Source organism: Telmatherina bonti (assembly GCF_933228915.1).
Source record: "Telmatherina bonti genome assembly, chromosome: 1".
NCBI classification, from domain to species: domain Eukaryota; kingdom Metazoa; phylum Chordata; class Actinopteri; order Atheriniformes; family Telmatherinidae; genus Telmatherina; species Telmatherina bonti.
Genome location: NC_136619.1, coordinates 3,788,357 through 3,812,609, shown reverse-complemented (window position 1 = coordinate 3,812,609; position 24,253 = coordinate 3,788,357). Strand labels below are relative to the sequence as shown.

General features: G+C 41.3%; 1 protein-coding gene across 1 annotated transcript in view; it reads left to right on the top strand.

The window, feature by feature from the left end:
• Window positions 1-13,854, top strand: part of hdgfl3 (HDGF like 3) — a gene marked incomplete at both ends in the record, with an annotated part of 45,343 nt that extends 31,489 nt beyond the window's left edge. The window contains 2 exons of the mRNA XM_079251969.1: window positions 13,436-13,570; window positions 13,828-13,854. Coding sequence (XP_079108095.1) covers window positions 13,436-13,570; window positions 13,828-13,854 — 162 coding nt within the window. The remainder of the gene's footprint in view (window positions 1-13,435; window positions 13,571-13,827) is intronic.
• Window positions 13,855-24,253: the final 10,399 nt, after the last annotated feature.

Below are 24,253 nucleotides of genomic sequence, written 5' to 3'. Positions count from 1 at the left end.
TTACCGTCATGAACGTTACCATTATGGACGTTACCATCATGGACGTTACCGTCATGGTCGATACCGTCATGGACGTTACTGTCATGGTCGATACCATCATGGACGTTACCATCATGGACGTTACCGTTATAGACGTTACCATTGCTGACATAACTGTTGACAGCTACTGTCACTCAGTTGTTACTTATTTGGCTTCACACTGCCACGGTTTTAAGTGTCTTCTGGTCTTTTAACTTGTTCATATACCATCATATAGTTGTAAGCATTGTTCATCTACCAGTAACATTTCATAATGATTTGTGACTTCGAGTAACCCATTGGGACAATGCTATGTAGATTACAGTGGAGATTTTCTTTAAACAATCCAGGTGCTTCAGGAGCACAAGTCGCCTCACAGTAAACTAATATTTTGCGTGTACTTTAATCTGGTTATTAGTCAGTCAGTTTTGTTGTTGTTTTTATTGTAACGCTAGTTTGTTTCTGTAAATTGTCATTTCTGGCTATCGGATGTTAGAATTAACTTGATATGAGTGACAGATCAACATTCATCAGGCAGCAGACTCATAAGATTAAACCTTACTTTGCAGAGGCTCATGCCTTTACGTTGTCTATTAATTTCTGATAATGGACACCTCAGAGGGCATTATCCCGCTTACACCATGGTCACTCCCAAAGGAAATAACATAAAATAAATCACTAATGTTTTTACTATTAAAATCATGTTTTTAACAAGAAGTGGCTGAGCGGACTTGTGGCATTGCCAAGGTTACCGCCATTGGCAGCACCTGCAGCTTGTTCGGGAGCAAATACTATTGCAACAAGGAGTTACCTTTGTTTTTTTGAGCAGTGTATATTATATATGCTGAAAGTAGGCGAAGTTTGTGCTTCTCCTTTCTTTATCATTTAAGTTTCAACCCTATTGTGGAAGATAGCAGCTCTAATGACAGCACTGGATAATTTCTCAAAAATTGGGACCCTTCTAAATACTTCCAAAAGTCTATAGAAGATTATGTTTTCAAAGAAATTTCAGAAAATAACAAACAACCGGGAGGTGTTTATCACTGGAGGAAGTCTAAAAACAACATTGGAGGAAAGGAAAACATTCTTTGACATGTCTATGTACATGTCCTGCCTTGGGTACCCTAGAATCCAAATGTATTGGGCGGCAAAGACAAGGGTCCCTGGTATAGGAAATGTCATGAGTCCAGACAGGTTCTTTGAAAACAAATGGTCTCCTGGGAACAGGGACTATTTTGAAAAATAGAATCCCTGTTGTGTGCAAATAAAAAATGTCAGATGGCACCAAGGTGCAAAAACAAAGAGGTCAATCTAAAATAATTGTTAGGAAGATATCTGATGTTGCTGTGTCAAAGGGGGAGGATATTAAGATAATCCTGCTGGCTTCCACTATCCATGGAATAGAACCTCAGAATAGCTGTATGAGGTAGTCAGCAAAAGAGAAACGCCATGTCACTGTACCTCGACCAGCTGTTATAGTTAAATACATAAAAAACATGGGTGGAGTCGATTTGTGCGACCGCATAAGCCGCATAAGAAAATGGACCATCTGTACAGCCTGCATTTTGTTGACCTGGCCATAACCAACAGCTGGATTGAGTACAGGTCAGACCACTGAGTTTCTGGAAAACCAGAGGAGAGACTGCAGTACTTCGACTTCAAGCTGCAGCTGGCTGAAGAGATGATAGCTCAGGCACAAGGAAGTCAACAAGCTAACAATGTGGCCAGCGATGATAACTTCTGATGATGAAGAGTATCTTCCATCAAGCAGCAGACCCATTCAACCTCAGCCCAACCCCAGTGTGAAAAAACATGGGGCAGCCCATTTCTGTGTGTGGTGGAAGAAGGGAAGGAGGGGGGTCCGGGGATTTAGGTCCCGAGGGAAGTGCGCCTCCCTCAAGAAGATGAGCCACCTGCGGCACGAGGCACGTCCCCCATTCCCGGGGCTCACTCTCTCCCCCCTACACTAAGTGATGGAGCTGATCACAGGAGACCAGAGAGAGTGAAATTCAGCTGATTGATCCTCTGAGGAGGCAGACATCATTTCCATGCTGATGTAATCTAATAACAGATTTCTAAACTGCTGGATACACAGATTCTGTTTGCTTTTCCAGTTCACAAGGTTAGTTTTCTTTGTGATGCACAGGCTACTGAGTATTGGTTTTGCTTAATTAAACCCTGTTATTTTCACCTAAGTGACTCAATAGGCACAGTTTGAGGTTTGCAGGGATATTACATTTCAACCAGACTGACAGATTTTTAACATACCTGGAGCCAGAATCTCTGGACAGGTGGACAAGACCATAAGGCATGATAGTAGCTGTCTATTGTGTTGTCAGTACAGTGTGAACAGATATGTGAGTGTAACAGACCCATCTTGAACATCCTGTGTCCCGTATAATGAGTTCTGTGTAGAATTTTGAATTGTATTAATTGCATGTTTGAATTCTTAGTCATTCTGAATGTGTTTGAGCAGATTTGTGACCATTCATTTTGATTGAAGTTGCTGGATAAGTCTGCTTCCCATTTAGAAGTTGGGAGAGAGATGGAATCTTCTAGCTTCAATAGTAATCTGTATATTTTGGATAGTAGCTTCGGGGCCTTAAGATTTAAAAATTCTGCAACCCTGATAGGTAACTGTAAGTTTAGTTAATCAGTGGTGTATTTCTTACTTATAATAGATTTAAGTTGGTGGTATTCTAAGAATTTGGTGCTGCTGAATTCATACCGTGAAGAAATTGCATCAAATGGCAGAAAGTTTCCATTTTCTATTATATGTTCTAACTGCTTTACTCCTTTATTCTTCCACTGAGGGAAGTTTATCATCTTTCTGTTTTGCAGGAAGTCAGGATTGTTCCAGTTGGGTGTGAGCTTACATGGAATAAGTGCAGATTTGGTTACTTTCAGGAATTCCCACCAAGCCGTTAAACTGGAGCTGATGTTAATGCTTTTGAAACACTTACATGACTTGACAGTTGAGCTGATGAATGGTAAATCAGAGATGACTAAATCCTCACACAATGCTTGCTCAACATCCAGCCATGGCTCATCCAAAGAACTTGGATTAAGCCACTTGGAGATGCATTGCAGCCTGTTACATAAGAAATATTGATTAAAATTTGGCAGGTCCAACCCACCTCTGTCTTTGGTCTGTTGTAAAGTTTTTAGACTAATGACTAAATCCTTTGATTTCTGGGTTTTGTCTTATGGCAGCTGCCAGGGGTTCAATAAAAATGGCAAAGAGTGATGGAGAAAGTGGGCAGCCCTGTCTGGTGCCTCTCTGTAAGCAGAAGTTTGGAGAAGTTTTGTCATTGGTCTTCACACATGCATTCGGGTTGTTGTATAATATTTTTATCCAGTCAATAAATGATGACCCAAACCCAAATTCTTTTAAAGTTGGAAATAAAAATTTCCAGTTTACACGGTCAAATGCTTTTTCTGCATCTAAAGAAATAACTGTGGACTTCAGATTGTGTAGAGTTGAATAATCTATTATGTTAATTAATCTGCGCATGTTAGTGTAGGAATGTCTACCTTTTATAAAGCCTGTTTGATCAGCGTGAATAATGGAAGGAGTTATTTTCTCTATCCTTCTGGCTAGAGCTTTGCTGATTATTTTGAGATCTATGTTTATTAATGAATTTGGACGATAACTGGATGGGAGTGTAGGGTCCTTTCCTGGTTTTAATAGGACTGAAATATTCGCCAAGTTCATATTGGAGGGTATTTTTTGCTTTTCCTTTATTTCTAATACCATGCAGTAAAAGGTTGGAGCCAGTGTTGTCCAGAATTCTTTGTAGAATTCAGCTGGATAACCATCTGGACCTGGTGCTTTATTATTTGGCATATGATGGAGAGCTTCATGGAGCTCATGAACTGAAATAGGTGAATCTAGAGCCATTTTATTTTCCTGATTTATTTTAGGAAGATTGATGCGACTAAGAAATTAGTTAATATTTTCATCTGTTGGATTTATTTGTGATGAATATAATGCTTTGTAAAATTCTTTGAAAGTATTGTTTATCATGTCAAGATCATGGCTGATATTTCCTTCTGAATCTTTTATAGAGGAAATTGTTGTTTTTTCCTTATTTGCCTTTAGTTGGTTAGCCAGGAACTTTCCAGATTTGTTACCATGTTCAAAATTGTCCAATCGAAGTCTTTGCACCATGAATTGTGTTCATTTTTTTATTATTATTTTAATAAGTTCTAATTTGGCTTTTCTAATACCATTCAGTGTGTGTTCTTCTGGGGAGACATGGTAAGCTTCCTCTAGTGATTTAATTCTGAGTTCTAATCCTGATGTTCTCAAAGTTTCCTTCTTTTTCTTATGGGAAGAGAAGGATATTATTTTCCCTCTCATTACTGCTTTTCCTGCTTCCCACAGAACACACGCTGAAGTTTCTGGTCTGTTATTGTTTTCTAGATATGAGGACCATTCTCTTTTAAAGTAACTGATAAACTCAGAATCTTTAAGTAATGATGTATTAAACCTCCAGTTTCTAGTGGCTGGCTCACTGTTCTTCCTTCTAAGGGTTAATGATACAGGTGCATGATCATGATTATAGGATGGATTTTTATCTCTGATATGTCACTCATGAGTGAAGTGCTGATTAGGAAGTAGTCTAGTCTAGAATAGGTATGGTGAACTGAAGAGAAGAAAGTGTATTCTCTGTGTCGGGTGATGAGAACGCCATGCATCGCAAAGACCAAAATCCTTCATGTACTGTTTAACCGTTTCAGCTGATTTCCAACCTCGATACTTCCCTGATGAACTGTATTTGTCTAGAATAACATTTAAGTCCCCTGCTACAATTATTGTTATCTAAGTGATCATAGAGCAAAGTAAAGAGGGAGTGAAAAAGGAGGAGTCATCAACATTTGGGCCATAAACATTTGCAATAGTTAACTTAACATTTTGAATAGATAATGTAACTATTAAAAATCTGCCTTCTGGATCTGTGATTGTTTGATCAATGTCAAATTTGAACCTTTTATTAATAAGAGTGGCTACTCCTCTTTGTCTGGAATTATAGCAAGCTGAGTAAACATGTGGAAACTGTTCTGTTGAAAGGTCTGTAGAGCCTTTTAAAACAAGGCAATCATTTGGGAAGGCTTTAAAGCCTATCAAAGAAAAATAGCAATGATCAAAAATTTGGCCCTCTCGCTGACCTTGTTGATCAGAAAACACACTCCAAAACACACTGGAATCCTAGGTGCAACTAAAGAGAGAGTAAAGGAGTATTATTTTAGGGATGACATATCCAGACAGGCACCAGGAATAAAAGACTTTGTAGCCATAAGAGAGGGAGGAGTCAAGAAGATAGTTCAGAAGATTCAGAAGACTGGAGTACTTGGAGAAGTACTCCATCTTCTAACCAACAGTGTGCCACAATTTCTCAAGCACTGCTTCATCAAGGGAAAACAGAGTGCTGTGGTCGAGGAGAAGAAAGCGACAGCCAAATCAGATGGAGACTCTGTGTTCCGGCAGGTGGGCTTTGCTGAGAACTACCCAGCAGTGTACCAGGACAAGATCCAGTCTGCCCACTCGAACCAGAGGCAGGTGTCCATCCTCACCTCTGTTGCTTGGTCTGATGTTGAACTATTGTCATATGTGGTAGTGAGTAACAGCCTGGACCACAACACAAAGGCTGTGGGAACATTCCTGGGAAGAGTTGTCCAAAACACCCGGCAGAAATATCCCCACATGAGACAACTCCACATATTTAGTGACGGAGATGCCTCCCAGTTCAAAAACAAATTTGTGTATGCCTTTTTTTCAACAAATATCCAGGTCATGTTCCCCAACCTCCACACTGAATGGCACTTTTTTGCAACCAAGGATAATGTGCCCACCCTTCATGGCACAAAAGGAGTGCATCATGTGGAGGTTGTGTCATTGGGGGTGATCAAACAACATATATTCTACTACTAATACATCATACTTGCACACTTTTCTCTCTCTCCTGCCATCGAAAAGGCCAGAAACTTCTCACCTGTCCCTTCTGAGAAGACCAAATGCAAAAAATCTTTTAAGACTGTCTCCTCATCAGTTTCACAATAAAGTCTAGCAAGCAGTTTGCAGATTTGGTCACCCAATAATCTAGCCTCATGTGCCTAAAGAGCACAAGACCAGAATCAGTTTCGTCATTTGTCGGACAGCTCAGTCCTCACATGGACAACAGAGGGAGACACCGTTTCTCTGAACAGTCCAGGCTCAATGAATTAGGACTTGTACACATTATATGAAGTGTTTGTGGTAATACAACAGTTTGTTACCCTTTCCTCAAATGTGCTCTCTTATTTCATCCACATTTCTATGAATTTTATTTTTTTGTGGAAAAAAAACAAACATACAAATCACCAAATTATGTTCTAGACAAGCAGCCATGTATTGCTTATAAAGACACACTGAACAAAATGGTGATGGTAGATTTACCAAATGCAGGGGGACACATTACTTCCTGTGTATCTTCTATTTGAATGAGAAACAAATAGCCTTTCCTAAAGTAAAGTAGCCTTTCTTTTTAAAGTAGTCTTTCCTATTAGAGTAGTTTGACCCTTAAGACAATGTCTTTGGTCTTTTTCAGACATGTAACATCCATAAAGCAAAAATGTAACATCCATAACAGCATATTTTTGTAATTCTTCCCTTAACATAAAAAATCAAGGTTTTCTTACATGTATGTCTTGGATACCTTAAACCCTTCCCTAATAATTTGTTTTGTGAATCTGAACAGCTTGTCCATTTTTGTAACATCCATAACGCTGGGTAATTTGTCATGTCTCATCACAATCATCACAAATTGCAGGCTTACCTTTATCCTAATAAGTGTAAATAAAATATGTATATTCAGTTGTCTCATTCAAATCAATGGCTTGTTAATGTTAATGTTCCACGCGGAATGCCGACGCCCAAAACACGATGCAAGAAAGCTTGACGCCTCCTTGCCACGCCTACACATAGACTTTACATGGAAACTTGCCGCTCTTGACACTCGAAATGCGTTTGGTCTGAACACACCGTAAATGTAGCCAGACCAGGTTGACGCTCAAGTTACAGCAGTCCAACCATTTGGCATGTCTAACTTCTATTCCCACAGGACAGACTAGTGGCTGAATTAGTTTTCAACTGATATCCCAACTCGGGTGTGAGCAGTCATAATCGTTCTGTAAATGAGGCAAATTACTCATGCAAAAGTGAAAAGGAACAAAATTACTTTGCTTTTACCCTTGTGTTGTAATGTAAAAAGAAAGAGCCAGAGGTTTAGAACTACAATACAATATTAATCATGTTCAAATTAGAGTTTTAATTCCTCCTTAACTCCGAATAAAAGTTAAATCTGCTTTTAAGTGATGAAAAGTAACCATGTAAACACGTAATTCCAAATGAAAGTGACAATTCAGAATTAAACTTAAATCAGAAGTAAGTGACTGGTTTATTCCCATTTTAAATCGTTATTGATTAATTCCTACACCATGTGAACATGCATTCTGCCTAAGTTCAGTCTGGTTGTTATGCCCAGCTTATGTTTGGTAGAAGTACATAAAATCCGCCACCTGTCCAATAAGAGCTCTTTCTAACCCCCAGATCAAAAGCAGAATTAAGTAAAGGTAAATAAATGTGTTTTCCTCAATGTGTAAACCTCAATTCAGAATTACTACTACCATATAAACTAAGAAACATTCATTATCATAACCGCTTAGTCTGAGGAAGGGTCATGAGGGCACAAAAGCGAGTGTCTGGTGGCTGGGCCTCTGCGCGTGGGGCCCGGTCGGGCTCAGCCAGAAAGGGTCACATGGGCCCCACCTCTCGTGGGGTCACCATCTGCGGGAGGAGCTGTAGGGTTTGGGTGCAATGTGAGCTGGACAGCAGCAAGAGGCGGGGACCCTGGCGGTCCGATCCTTGGCTGCAGAAACTGGCTCGAGGGACGTGGAATGTCACTTCTCTGGTGGGGAAGGAGCCTGAGCTTGTGCCCAACGTTGAGTGGTAATAGATTCTAGATATAGTTGGACTCACCTCAACACATGGTCCAGACCTCGAAGCTCCAGACCCTCTCGAGGTCTGGACCTTTTTCCACTCTGGAGTTGCCCATAGATGACTCCGCCAAGGCTGCCCTTTATCACCGATTCTGTTCATTACTAATATGGACAGAATTTCTAAACACAGCCGAGGTGTTGAGGGGATCCGGCTTGGTCGCCTCAGGATTGGGTGTCTACTTTTTGCTGATGACATGGTCCTGTTGGCTTCATCCGGCCGTGATCTCCAGTTCTCGCTTGAGTGATTCGATTGTGAAGCGGCTGGGATGAGAATCAGCACCTCCAAATCTGAGACCATGGTCCTCACCAGAATAGGGTGGATTGCCCTCTCTGGGTCAGGAGTGAGATCCTGCCTCAAGTGAAGGAGTTTAAATATCTTGTGGTCTTGTTCATGAGTGAGGGAAGGATGGAGCGTGAGATCGACAGGCGGATTAGTGCAGCATCTGTAGTAATGCAGACTCTGCCCCAGTCTGTTGTGGTGAAGAAGGAGCTGAGCCAAAGGGCAAAGCTCTCAATTTACGAGTCGATCTATGTCACTACCCTCACCTATGTTCATGAGCTGTGGGTCGGGCTCTTCCTTAGAGATTGGGTAAGGAGCTCGGTCATCCAGGAGGAGATCAGAGTAGAGCCGCTGCTCATCCGCATTGACAGGGGCCAGTTAAGGTGACACGGGCATCTGGTCAGGATGCCTCCTGGACGCCTCCCTGGTGAGGTGTTCCAGGCGCGTCTTTCCGGGAGGAGACCCTGGGGAAGACCCAGGACACGCTGGAGGGATTATATCTAACGGCTGACCTGGGAACCCCTTGGGATCCCACCCATAAAGTTGGCAAATGTGTCTGGGGAGAGGGAAGTCTGGCCTTCCCTGCTTAGGCTGCTGCCCCCACGACTCAACCCCAGGTAAGCGGCAGAATACAGTACGGTATGGTGTCTACGGAACAGCCAAATACAAATAACCTCTTGCACAATTTACAGTTTCCATTTGGAGATGACATTTTATTTCAATATTGATGTATGTTGTATGTATTATGACAAATACATTTCAGAAATCCCATAAAATGCCCTCTGCACCTACCATAACATGCAGATGAAGTAGAGGGGAAATAGCTGTAAGTTGGAACTGTATCACACATTCAACTGTTACTCATAGATCATAAGCTTATGATGAAGACAACTGTTAAATCGGTAATGCAGTATATAATATCACACCCAGATAAAAGTGATAGGATTTCCTCATGTGAAAGATTTGTTAGTTACCGTTATTTCACTTGTGTCCATGATCAGGTTATGCAGGGTATTATGAGCCATGTTTCTAGCATGTGAAGTTGTGCAAGCATGCCCTCAGGTGATATACATTGTTTATGTAATGCAGGAGAAGCACTGTTATGCTTTAGCCCCGGGATCCCCAACCCTGGTCCTCGAGTGTCCTGCAAGTTTTCCTGTTGGAACACGCCTGACTCAGACTCAGACATGCTCTGCACATGTCTGCTAAATACATTGATTTGAATCATGTGCAGTGCAGCAGGGACACTCGAAAAACCAGCAGGACACCGGTCCTTGAGGACCATGATTGGGGATCCCTGCTTTAGCTAATTGCAGAGCTATCATTGCCTCACTTCCTACAGTTGGGTGAGAAGCAAGATTATAAAGCCACAAGGTTGCATGTAATTAGAACGCTGATGATAAGTTAATGTAGCACTTCTACAAGCAGAAAAAGGGCTTGTCCACGATTTGAACCTGGGACCTCTCACACCTGAAGCAAGAATCATACCCCTAGACCAGGGATGTCAAAGTCAAATACACAGAGGGCCAAAAAAGCAAATTGGCTATAAGCCGAGGGCCGGATTGGTTCAATGTTTATTAAAACAAATTGAAATGATTGCACGTAGCCGATTGAACCAAGACCTAACACAGTGTATTATTTAATGATTAAATGAATAATCGAGAAAACATTTTTTCAGCAGGCACACAGACAAGAACAAACTGCCTTCAAAGAAAAATCACATGTCCTGAACATTAAAAGAATAAAGTAATATTTTCTTATGGCTCTGTCAGTAAGTTAAAGAGAAAACATTTTCAACAGGCAAACAGCAAAAAAGCAATTTTCCTTCAGAAAAAAAATATGTTCCTTATATCAAGATAAATGCATAAATGAAACTGCATGCATTATAAACTGAAAATGCAATATTATGCTGCTCTGTTATCCTACCAATTACTGCTTCAAATAGTAAAATGAGAAAATATAGAATAAATCAAATCAGTTGTGTTCTTTCTCATGGCTCTTATCTGCAGTTTCCCCTGAGTCCATTAACTGAAACATAAATATAAATGAATAAATAAAATACAATAAAATAAAATGCAAAAATATATGGCACACAGACAAAACAATACTTTCTGTGTGTTTCTTAGACGTTTCATGGTGCCTTCTTAGATTGTATTCTTTCATTACAGTCAAACTTTCTCCACACAGAAGACACACAGGTTTGCCATTTACCTCAGTGAACATGTACTCTGCCTCCCACCTAGCTTGAAACCCCCTGTTCTCAGCATCCACCTTCCGTTTAGCCATTTTTTGGGGAGGAGGTAGCTGAAAGTTGACATCTGCTCTGACTGCTAATGAATGATGAAGCCGAGGTCCGCTTGCTGCGCTGCAATGAGTTCGCGGGTTACCGTTGCATTGTGGGAAATGTAGTATTGGTGCGTGCAAAACACCAGCAGGTGGCTACAGCTGCGGGCCGGTTCTAATACTAATCAAATATCATCCCGGGGGCCACAGATAATTCATTCGGGCCTTGACTTTGACTTATGTGCCCTAGACCAACAAGCCATATTTCTAGTATGTCATATTGTGCAAGCGTGCCCAAAGGCCATTTGGTAGGAGAGGGTCCTAGCTAACAGTTGCCGCAGCATTTGCTCTTGGTTTGTTCCCATAAATAAAGGATAAACATTTATTGTATTTATTTGTTATCCAGCTCACTGATCAAATCTCTTGTTGGCAACAAGTAGGATGTAGTCACTTTTTGGCAGGTTGTCATACTGTCGCCAACATTGGAAGCGTTGGCTAGTGTGTAAGACTTATTCGTGTCGCTTATTTCACTTGTGTGCTTAATTAAGTCTACTGAATATGTAATGCAAGGTATTATCTTTGGTGCAGTAGAAGCATTGCTTCAAGACCCCATTTTAGCTTAGCCAATTGCAGAGATATCATTGCCTCGCTCTCATGTATAATACCTTTGAAAGCCTTTTGTTGTATGGGCTAGCAGTGAATTTAGGGAACAATTTTGTAAAGAGTTTTAGTGTGGATTAAATTCTCATCATCCTGATCAGAGTGTTTCACTTGAAAGGACTTTAAGGCTTAGATTTACAGAATGGATTTGTGTCATATCCCTGAATATTGGATCTGGGTATCACTGATAATTTTGTGTACGTTGGAATTGGGTGAGAAGCATGATTACAAGGGCGCACATAAGTTATAAGGCTGATGATAACTTAATGTAGCACTTCCAATATACAAGCAGGGAAATCTCAAGCAGGGGGAGGGGGCCTCTCGCATACTAAGTGAGAATCATACCCCTAGACCAATGAGCTATATTTCTAGTATGTCATATTGTGCATGTGTGCCCAAAGGCCATTTGGTAGGGGAGGGTCCTAGCTAATAGTTGCCGCAGCATTTGCTCTTGGTTTGTTCCCATAAATAAAGGATAAACATTTCTTATATTTATTTGTTATCCAGCTAACTGTTCAAAGCTCTTTCGGGGAACAAGTAGGATGTAGTTACTTTTTGGCATTTTGTCATACTGTCGCCTATACTGAAAGCGTTGCCTAGGGTGTATGACTTATTAGTGACCTTTATATATAAAAATGTGGTCTGGGTATCTATGAGAATCCTGTAAATAGTGGGAGTGGTGAATTGCATGTTTTTAAGGCCACAAGGGTGTGTGTCAGAAAAACGATGAAGTTACCTTTATCTTCCAATCTACAAGCATGGAGAACACAGCTAAGTACCATTTGGTCGCAAAGGGTTGTAGCTAGTATTTCTTTGTAGTCAAGCTCGGAAGGCTATATAATCAGATTTGTTCCCCTCCCTGTGGCCCTTCTCCCCAGCATATAAAAACTATGTCAGTCTGATTAGATGCATTAAACAGTATCACCGATACTATCGGTCACCATTTCCAATTTGTGGTTTGAAGGGAAGTATTTTATTCTCAACAGTAATCCTCTATTGGGAATAGTTGATGTTTTCCAGTAAAATGCATTCAAAGTGGACATGTAATCTTTTACCAGTAAAAATCCACTGGATCCAATTTCGTTTTTATCAATTGATTTCCTGGCTGAACTACCCACTCTTCTCCAGATTGACGAGGTTTCAAACCAGCAAGTGGAAAAAAAAAAGAACAGATGCATATTTTAGAGAGGCGGGAGGCAGTGGTGCTTCTGGGACGATTCAGAAATTCACCGCAGCGCTCATGTAGAATCACTCCTGTTGACTAGTTTTGCTAGCGCAGCCGTACTGCGGCGCCTTCACTTTCAGTGTATCCAGTGAATATGTCTGCATGCTAACTGGGATTAAAAGCATGCGCTTCTAGCACCTTTTTTTTCTTTGGTTGACCCAAACTAGCAGAAATTAAATGAAACTATTATGTACATTTCAGGCTAATTTATTTTTATTTTTGAGCCCAGAAGGGCTGGGATTGATCAAGTTATTGTCACAAATGGCTTTATTTACTTCAGGCTGTCAGATCAGCCTGCGGGCAAAACGAGTAGATTGAGACTCCTCCGCATTAAGCCCCGCCTCCCGCCAGATATAAATTGCCACTGATTAGTCAGCTGCCACTGCACTACATAGGGAGCAACTGCTTTCACCGTCATTGTATATCTCATAAATGGAAGGAATAGGCGAATATTAACTCAATAAAATACAATGTCAACACATAGCATACAGCCCTACATGTTGGAACCTGAATCAGAGCCTGAAAACGAAGTGGAAAACAGCAACCCACAGCAACGAATGCAGCAGGATGTCTCTCTTTGGTAAACTCACCAGCCATCGTTGGAAATAACTTTATCCCACGTTTTCCACCCGCCTGATGTATTTGTACATGCCCTTGTTAACCAGTAGAAGGTAACCAATCACCCAACCTTATCCCCCGGGACGTCACAAGGATTTCCAAGTAGAAAAAACTCTAAAACGACGCGTTTTTCGTTGCCATGGAAACCGAACGGAGAGCGTGCTGGAACTCAAACTCAAACTCAAACATGCGTTTAGGTGATAAAAAACGGTGTCGTTCACATGTCTGATGAGGATTCAACACTGTAAGCTCAGAAAACTCCAAATACCATAATAGCACCCCTTTAATATTTATCTGTTTGTCTTTGGCAGAAATCTTCAAAACTGTCGCAAATGTCATCTGGAGAGGACGACTTGGAAAAGGATGGGAAAGATGATGACCCAAAAAGTGGTTCAGAGAGAGGAGACCATGACGATGACTTCATCCAGAATACTCCTGACAGTAAGGTGTGAAAGCTCTTCTTCCTGCTAAGCCAGCACAGGAACAACATACATACAGTTTCTGAGATGATGATTTTTTCATGTGATCTAAAATCATTTAGCTTCTGTTAAGACAAAAGTTGGATCTGCAGTGAAATAACAAGAACCACAGAAAGGATTTAGTCCTGGTGTGATAAAGTATATTTGATTTTTACTGTGTGAATGTTTATTTCAAGCCGTTTAAGTCATTATTTAATTGATTTATGTCTTTGTATTTCCTGCAGAACCAGCTGCTGATAGAGGAACATTAAAAGAGAAGAGTGTGACAGGGAAATCTTTCTTTGTAGCTGTGATGATGGGGAGTTAAACTTGCAACAGGATTTCTCTTCTGCATCACCTGCTTTGTTGAATGTCCAGTGTGTGTTTGGAAGAAGGATGCATCGTGACTTATGTTGGTACTGGTTATTATACAGATACCAGGGTAAGATTGGGCACTTTTGTTTGTTTTAAATCGCTTAAAGGGAGATCACCATAAAAAAAAATCCAAGCAAAGCTTTTGTTATTTTTCAAACGTTTTCTGTTAGTTTTAAAACCCAGTTGGAATAAAAATCCGGACTGCATGTAAACTGTAAATAAAACCAGAATTTATTCATTCTCTATACCGCTTAGGTTGCGGAGAACCTGGAGCCTATCCCAGCAATGCTCAAGCAGGAGGCAGGGTGCCCCCTGGACAGGTCACCAGTCCATCACAGGTCCAACACAGAAACAACCCTTCAACCTAGGTTAAATTTAGAAATGGATGTCTTTGGACAATAGGAGGAAGCCGAAACACCCAGAGACACCCATGAGACTCCACATTGTTCAAACCAGCAACTCTCACTGGGAGGCACAGAGCTAACCACTATGAAACTGTGCACCCAACCTGATTTCAGTTATTTGTCAATCTGACCAGGCAATATTTTATCCCCAGTAGATTATAAACAACACACCATTTGGTAGGAAATATGAGCTTACTGTGAATCTCATGGAGCAACACGTCTCTAAAAAATAGCTCCAGGATAATGTTTAGCATCGTCAGCATCGTTAGCATCTCCTCTTCTTTTGCTATCTGTCTGTAAACATCTGGGAAGTGAGGAGAGCTGCTGCTGGAGTTTTAGGAGAGGAATCTTCTTCCATCCTGGTCTGATGCAGGATTCCAGCTGTTTTACTGGACGTTTTTGCTGGATTTCTGCTTCCATGATGCTCCAGATGTTTTGTACCGGTGAAAGGTCTGGACTGCAGCAGACCAGTTCTCCTGTTCCACCATCAGGATGTGGTTCAGCATGGTCCTGCTGGACCAGTTCTCCTGTTCCACCATCAGGATGTGGTCCTGCTGGACCAGTTCTCCTGTTCCACCATCAGGATGTGGTTCAGCATGGTGGAACCTGCAAGGTCTTCCCTGAAAGAGACGTTGTCTGGATGGGAGCAGATGTTTCAGCATTGATGGAGCTTCCCAGATGTGGAAGCTGCCCACGCCATTGGCACTAATGCAACCCCATCCCATCAGAGATGCAGGCTGATAACAAGCTGGATGCTCCCTCTCCTCTTTAGTCTGCAGGACACGCCGTCCATGCTGTCCACAAACTATTCCACATCTTCATCCAGGTTTCCACTCAGAACATTTTAAATGAGCTTTGGTCCAGAGAAGACGGCGTGTTTCTGGATCCTCTTCACATATGATGGAGCTTTAACCTGCATGTGTGGATTTCAGCCTGAACTGGGTTCACACTGGTTTCTGGAAGCTTCCTGAGTCCATGCAGCCATTTCCAGTAGAGAATCATGTCTGCTTTTAATGCAGAAGGTCATCAGCATTCAGCCTTGTCCTGAGCATACAGATTCCTCATAATTCTCTAAATCTGTAGAGGACATTCTACACGGTAATTTTAGATCTAGCTTGTCGCAGATCGCTTAAGCGCACTCTTTCTTTCTTTCTGAGACTCTGAAATACTTCTTTCATACCCAGTTATGTTACTGACCTTTTCCCCAGTTTAACCATTAAGTTCTAAAATGCTCCTCCAGTTGTTTGAAATATACCTGATGTTTTTTCGGCCTTTTGTTGGTTTTATTTACATTTTACATGAGTCTAAACTTATGTGGAATTGGGGTTCTCTTGACTTATTACCCCACTAGCAGTTTAACAGCAGGAAGAGTGGAAGTATTTAGAGCTAAAGGCTTTATAGAAGTGATATTTCATCTTGTGTAATGAAATGAAATTAAATGAAATTAAATGAAAAATACTTTATTAATCACAAAGGGAAATTCAATATTGCAGTATATAATAATAACTAGAGGAGGTCTTGTTCTGGAGGCTGATGGCTGCTGGCAGGAATGATCTTCTGTATCTTTCAGTCTTACATCGGACCTGAAGAAGCCTCTCACTGAACACACTTTGTTGTTTCATCACTGTGTTGTGGAGAGGGTGTGAAGAATCCTCCATCATCTTCATCAGCTTGTGCAGCATTCTTCTTTGGACAATCAGCTCCAGCGGCTCCAGAGTTACTCCAAGCACAGAAGCAGCTTTCTGGATCAGTTTGTTGATTCTCTTCAAGTCTCTGGTTCTGATGCTACTATCCCAGCAGATGCTGCAAAGCTGACTGCACTCTCCACAACAGACTTATAGAAGATATGCAACATCTTGGTGCAGACGTTAAACCATCTCAGCTTCCTTAAGAAGTACAGTCTGCTCTGACCTTTCTTGTAGATGTAGTCAGTGCATTTCCAGTCCAGTTTGTTGTCCAGCTGAACTCCAAGATACTTGTATTCCTCCACCACCTCCACCTCCTCTCCCAGGATGGAAACAGTGCTTTGTTTATTCTTCTTCCTCCTGAAGTCAACAATCATCTCTTTTGTTTTGCTGCTATTTAATATGAGATGATTGTCACCGCACCATTTAACAAACTGACTGACCAGTTCTCTGTACTCTGCTTCTTGTCCATCCCTGATACACCCCACAACTGCAGAGTCATCAGAGTATTTCTGCAGATGACAGGACTCAGAGTTGTATTGGAAGTCTGAGGTGTACAGAGTGAAGAGGAATGGCCAGAGTACAGTTCCTTGTGGTGCACCAGTGCTGCTGACCTCCATCTCAGACACACAACCTTTCAGTCTCACAAACTGGGGTCTGTTTGTGAGGTAGTCATAGATCCAGGTGGTTGTGGAGGTATCCACCTGGAATTTATGTAATCTGTCACACACTCAGTCATGGCGTTGATGTCGTCTCCATGAGGTTCACAGAGGACGTTCCAGTCTGTAGCCTCAAAGCCTCCTCTAAGAGCATCTTCAGCTTCAGCAGACCAGATTTTGATAGTCTTTGTGATGACTGGTTGCTGCTGAGCGATGGGCTTGTAGGTGGAGGTGAGAAGAACCAGATTATGGTCAGATCTTCCTAAAGGAGGCAGGGCAGAACAACTGGATCCATTATTCATATTTGCATAAAATAAGTCCAACATCTTATTTTCTGTGGTGGAGCAGCTGACAAACTGCTGGAATGTTGGTAGAGTTGCAGAGAGGGAGACGTTGTTGAAGTCTCCGGAGATCGACATGAATGAGTTTGGATGCTGTGTTTGTAGCCGAGCAACGACGGAGCTGATGACATCACAGGCTGTGTCTGGTGCGGTACCAGGTATTATATAAACCGCTACCAGAATAACACAGGTAAACTCTCTGGGTAAATAATATGGACGGAAGCTCACAGCTAACAGTTCCATGTCCCTTGTGCATATCTTCTCCTTGACAGTAACATGTCCAGGATGACACCAACGCTGGTTAACCAGCACTGCAATTCCACCACCCTTTAGCTTTCCGCTGTGTTGTCTACTGCGGTCTGCACGGACCGTTTTAAAGCCCGGTACAGACACATTACAGTCAGGGATGTGTTCATGCAGCCATGTCTCGGTGAAGCACATAATACTGCACTCTCTGTATTCTTTCTGAGACCTTGTTAGCATCTCAAGCTCGTCCGTTTTGTTAGCTAGCGATCTCACATTACCCATGAAGACGGTCGGGAGAAATGGTTTAAATCTCCATCGCTTTTTCCGCTCTCTGACTCCCGCTCTGCATCCTCTTCTCTTTCTTTTCAACTCCATCGGGATTTGATGTGTTGTTTTGCTGATAATCCTGATTTGGGAGAGGTTAATCAGTTAATCCCGATTGTAAACAAGTCTTTCGTTGCCATGGAGACTCATCATAACAAGTGTTGAAAGAGCCAAAAAATATGCAGAAAAATCTTCCTTGCAGCACACCCTCCGAACCGGCATGAAATCCTCAGAAAAAAAAAGACCTAATTTGAGGTAATATCTATGTGAGAAGCGTTTGTACTTTTAAAAAAATCAAGATAGGAAGTCAGAGCTACTACAATTTGCTCCCGTCAGATGACGCAATCTAGAATAGATTAGTAGTGTAGTGGTTTATGTTGGCTTCCTTGTAGAATCACAAGTGTAACGATGAGTTTCATTTGCCAGATGCCCTCCAGAAAACATTTCTTTAAGTTTACTTTTTGTATGACATGCTTATGAATGCACATTTAAGGTCAAACACTCCCTACATTATTCTATTTCAAGGTTCTGTTTTAGAAAAGATTGTGAAATCTGGTCAAACTCTGCTTGATATGTGAACTGATAAAGAAACCATTTTGAAACTTTGTTCTTCCCTGCACATCATCACACACAGTGTACATAGCCATTAAACAGCATTTATACGGTCTATGCATAACTACTAGTATTGTATTAGTCATGATAACCTGTCACTGTGTGTAATGCATTTGATACAACCTCTGTAAATACAAATACACACAAATAAATATAGTCTCCTGCTGTCTATGATATCTGTTGAGTATTGCAGTGTACGGATTACTCTAGTTGTAGCTTGGAATAGGATTTGTAGAAGGATAAATAGGAGTGACTCAGTAACTGTCCAACATTATCATAACACTATTACTGAACCAGAAAAAAGATGATTGGGAATACAAAGATAGATGTATGGAGTGTTACACCCTGTGTAACTATACCTGTATATTTTACATTGGTTTTAGAATATAGGACCATCATTCCGCTGGGTCTGCTTTAGATAACACCCACTGATGGGGAAAGTGGTACCTTTGTTCTTCTGTGTGGCTATTTTAATATTTTTATAGTGGCATGCAGTTGTACTCTTTTATTAAAGTCTCAATCAAATCAGTACATTTGTAGATTAGATGATTATTCTTGGAGGAAAATGAATACATGAATACACAACCTGCTTGTATCTTTTGGCTTGTTGTTGTCTAAACTTGACTTGAATCTTTATTTTGTGAAGAGTTCCAGTTCTGAAGGACCGTAAACGACATCCGTGATGGTTATATTAAAAAGAGCCAAACATGATTCGTTCTGGTTTTTGCTGTCTGGTTCAGATCCTCGCTTTATGATTAAACTTGGTGTCAGTTGCTTTTTCTTTGCTTCCACTTTTTTTTTCTGTCATAAGATATGGATTTTTTTTTTAAATGATGGTTCATACACTCAGTCTGTGTAAAGTTGTTTTTTCTTTGTTATGCTTATTTTGAACATGTTCGCATGTACAAGATTTGTAACTTTTACGGTAAACTGTTTTTGCTGTTTATGGGAGAGATTTTTGCTAAATAAATTGATTGCAATGCAGAATGAGGTTGTTATGTTCTTTTTACACAAATTCTTGGATCTATAGTAGAGAAGTGTTTCCATTCTGATACAATTACTCTCACCATCCTCTTCATCAGTTTCGCCTTGTTTGCATCTTGTTGACCCCCTCTCCTTCAAAACTGGAGCTGAAATTGAGACTCATTTCTCCATCTTCTCTTGTCCAGTTCTGGGGCCTCATTTCTAAACCTGCGTAGTAACGATGACTACAGGTGGCGTACGGACGGAAAACAGGAAATGCGCAAAAAGGAGCAGAGGAGCGTCAGCATGGGACAGATGCTGTCAACGTCTCATCAGACCACCAGACTTATCCAGAAAGAAAAAAAAAGAGGCCAGACAATAAAATGTAGGGAGAAAGTGCATCTTGGTCCACAGGAGGTGAACACCAGAGAGGAAGGGGTGCTTCTGCTTCTGACCACATATTACAAGCTGGCGGAGAAAATGAACAAGTCCACAGATACGCTGGAACCAGATGGTCCAGAGACCCCAGATGATGCTGCAGCTGCTTTATTCCTTTCTTTTAGATTATAAAATGAACGGACATAAATGAGACATCTCTGACTCCAGTTCATTAACTGGAAACATACTGGTGTTCCTGTGTGTCCCTGCTGGGTTGCAGCGCTGCAGATGTTGGAGGAGGTGGGGGGGGGTGATTGGTCCGCAGCTGAACGGGACACGTTACCATTTAGTAGCATGTTATGTAGCGTCTCCACTATCTGCAGACATCTGCAGCTGTACAACAGGTTTCCTCCTGGGCATGGAGGCACCTCCACCTGCCTCCATCTGCCCGATGGCCGCTACACCACGTCTGGCTGTGGAGAACATCGTTCTGTTCCTCTGCTCTGGGTTGGGAAAAGGAGCGGACCCGACCTGTCAGTCCCTTCCCTTTGGAAGGTGCCGGACTGGAGTCCAGAGTCTCCATGTTCCATGTCCACCAGCAGGGACAGATAAGCCACGTTGGGGAGCATTTTATCTCCAACCATCACTTCATGTTCTGTACCTGCAGGTGGAGGAAACACCTAATCAGCCTGATGATGGGCTGTTGTCATGGCGACCGCCTCCTGCAGGTCTTCATGTAGAGTTTTATTAGTACGGCAGCTTCTGTACGACTTATTAAATGTGTGATGTGGCTTTTCTAACATGTAGAACTGCTTGTTTCAGAACATTTTACTGCTGGACGTTTTACGTGCTGGAGGAACTTTTTCTCTTCTTCTGCAGATGCTGTTAATGTCCAACATTCTGGGGGAAAGTTTACATTTGATTTGGAACAAATGTCTCAAATTTCACACCATTTCTTTGGTTTTATTTTCTGCCTTTGGTTTCGCCGTTTCCGTTTCTCCAGATGTTTTTCGTACGCCAGGGTCAGAGTTGGCGTGGAGGTCGGGACGTTTTACCGCCAAGTCCTGTCTTTATAAATCCCAGATTTATTTGCTGATGCTGGGCCTGTGCCCATAATGCCCAATGGATAATTCAGCCTTGCTGATGTGGTCTTCTGCTGCTGGAGACCATCTGCACCCACAATATGTTCAAGTTCACTTAATGAAGATATTTTATGCTATCTGAAATAGTTCTGTTATAAATCAATTAAGCTTTCGAGTCCTGCTTTGGTGAAAGCATTACATAGTTTGAGTCTTGTAATTGAGAAGTTCGATGGCATTAAAAAAGTCACTCGACTTCCCCTCGGAAGAACTTTCTACTGTCAGGGTGGAGCAGAAGGGAAACTTGGCACTAGTGGAGGAGGTGAAAGTTCTCTGCATCCAGAATGAGGCTAAGGACAAGAGGATTGCTTTCCTGGTAAGCAGAGATTCTGACTTGGACCAGTACATGGGGATAAACGACATCATCGTCACTGGGCCTGACATAAAACCCCAGTCATACGCCCGGCGGGACCTGGATGACAGCTCCATGATACAGCAAGTGGCTGCTTTTTTGGAGACCAGAGGCATAGAGCTAGACTGTGGCAACATTAAGGCCTGTCACCCCCTGCCCAGAAGAAACTCCAGAGACAAACCAGCTGGCATCTTGAAGTTTGTCAACAGAAAACAGAAGATTGCACTGCTGAAACAAGGGAGGAAACTGAAAGGTAAAAATTTATTTATCAATGATCACCTAACCAAGCACAACGCAGATACTGCTAAACAAGCACGTTATCTAAGGAAGCAAAAGAAATTTCAGCACACATGGACTACAAATGGCAGTATATTTATCAAGCTATATGGAACACCGGAGAAGGCCAAAGTATTGAGGGCTAAAAGTATTGATGAGTTGGCCAAAGACCAATGATCAACACAAGCCAGACTGTAAGGTAACAACATCTACATAAACATGATGCCATCTGAAAGAACTTACCCATTTACACCTGGAGATCATGGTAACACAATGCAGAGGATCAGTGAGATTGAAAAGTTGGAACTTCAAACATTTCAACATACTGATCACAATGTATTGGATATGGAACATGACATAGACCCGGATAATTACCTCTTCAACTCAATCAATAATAGGTGCTGCTACTTCACTGACAATCAATATAACAAAATCAATAAGGACTGCAGGAGTCTGTATGCTTACTTCATGAGCATTAAGGAATATTTTAAACATTTCACACAATGATTAAACGTCATTGCAGTAACTGAAACATGGTTAAATGCAGAAAAGGGGTCGGATTTTCAGCTGGGGGTGTTACAAGTTTGTACATATGGATCATTGCAATATATGTGGACCAAATTATGAACCGACAGGTTTTGGATAATATGACAGTAGTTGTAGACAACATGCTTGAATGCATATCAGTTGAATGAGACAAGGAAAAGAATAAACCTGTAATCATTAGTTGTGTCTATAGGACATCACCTATAGGAATCCCCTCAGACTAGTTTGTTCAAATGAAATGTGCTTAAAGTAAAAAAATGGGCGTAAACGCCAAGATGGCAGACAACCTGTTGCCATGCCAACGGGCATGTAATTGACCTTTTTGGTGTATTGCACATGGTGCCAAATTTCATTGTCCTACATCAAGTAGACTTTCAAGACCTGATTCAATTGGGGATAGTCAGAGCCGGATTAAATAAATGGACTACACTAGGCACACTGCATGTTTTGGACCCCCTTCCATCGATGTTGTTCATGAACTGAAATCTGAAACTTACCAAAGACACGAATAAAAGTTAATTCACACTTTACATAGCATGTCTTTGGTGAAGAATTGGTTGTTTGTATGCCAAAATAAGTCATGTGTTGAATGTTAAACATACTTTTTTTTTTTTTCATTTTCATTACTTCAATGTTATTACACAGCTGGCTCTACTACATGCCATTAAATTATCCTTATCTTATCCATTGGGAGTGTCATTGATGAGGCAGTAGTATCAGTAAATAAGTTATACGTGTCAGTAAACTATGCAAACAAAGCAAATAAGATAAATGTTTTGAGCTATAGCATTTTGCAGAAAATCTTCATTAAACGTGTTGATCAGATTGAATTGTTAAATAAGTAGCGAAATATTCAAAGATCAATAAAATTTGCAGGAAGAGAAAGTGTGCTGTACTGGTTGAGATGTTTATTTTCATGGACAAGCATCACCTCATTTCCGTTTTCTAGTATTTATCACTCAGCAGCTCATCTGGACTGTTCAGCAGTTCTCTCCACTGGTCTGGATGTTTCTCTGGGTGGTGTGCTTTACTAGACTGCATTCTAAAAGCAGATTTAATCACAGAAACATGGTACAAAAAAGCAATCATTAAATAACTTGATCCTTATGTTTTATCCAGGAACACATTTTTCCACTTTTTTTAACTAAGCTGCTCAAACAGCCGAGGAAATGAGCCTGAATTGGGTGAACAAAAATTCTTGTTCCTTCTCCAGGAGTCCTATTCACACCTGAGATTAAGTATAGGAACAAAAATGCAAACATGAACCCTTCACATTTATCAAGATGATTTAGAAACTGTCCAACTATAAATAATAAAGAAAACCAGCAGCCCTTACTAAGGAAACCATTTAGCATGCTCCTCTCAGGGATCATTTTCAGCCTTCCAGCATCACAGGCATCCATCACAGCAGAAACATGTTATGGTGACATCATCATGATCTTGTGGAGAAATAATAAAATGAACACATAAGATGAAATACAGCTGTTTGAGATTTGAGATTTTCAAATGGAAAACTTACATTTAGAGATGCTTTCTCCTGAGTTTTGCTGAACTGAAGTCCTCAATAACATCTTCAAAATCCAGGGCGGTTGTAAATCCATTCTCAATTGCCAACAGGGCAACGGCATTCAGTTTTTTTTCTGACTGTTGCTCTCCGTTTTCACTCGTTTCAACAAAGAAAAGGATCTTTCTCCTGAACAGTTTGCAATCGGTAATGTCAGATACATGCGAAGGCAAATGTCCACATTCGGGAAAGCATCCCTCTAGCCTAGCTCTTGGAGCTTCTTGTACATGGTCATGACTGATTTTTCATCTTTTACCATTGAGATGAACTGGCAAAACACTGCTGTAAAGTCCTCCTCAAGATCCTGAGGGTATATTTTCTTTTGCTTTTCTGTAGCAGCACAGATTTGTTCAATGTCCATTGATTTTGTTTTTGTAAGGAAACCAAATTTCTCCTCCATATTTTTGCATGCATCTTTGCGTTGTTTCAATTCTTGTGACAGTCACAGAGGACATAATGTGTGTCAATCAGAAATGCTTCACGGCCTGAGCAACGCGCTTCTGGACCAGCAGACTCACCGAACATAACTTTCTTCACTCATCTTCTTTGACTATCTGCTTTGTATCCCTCTGTTGCTGTGAGGGTCTTGGCCTCGGCTTCATAGATGTCAAAATAATTTCTGGCGGCTGCGGTGATGCTGAGATTGATGGCGCCAGCCGCGCCACGACATCCTCCGCCGCATGTTCGGGCCGTGTCTCCCGGCCTGGCTCGGCCTCTGGTGACTCCAGCAGATTCACAGCAGTCGGACGGCTGCGCGACAGAAACTTTCGTAAAGCCCCCCGCAGTCTCTTCTTTTGTTCCTCGTCA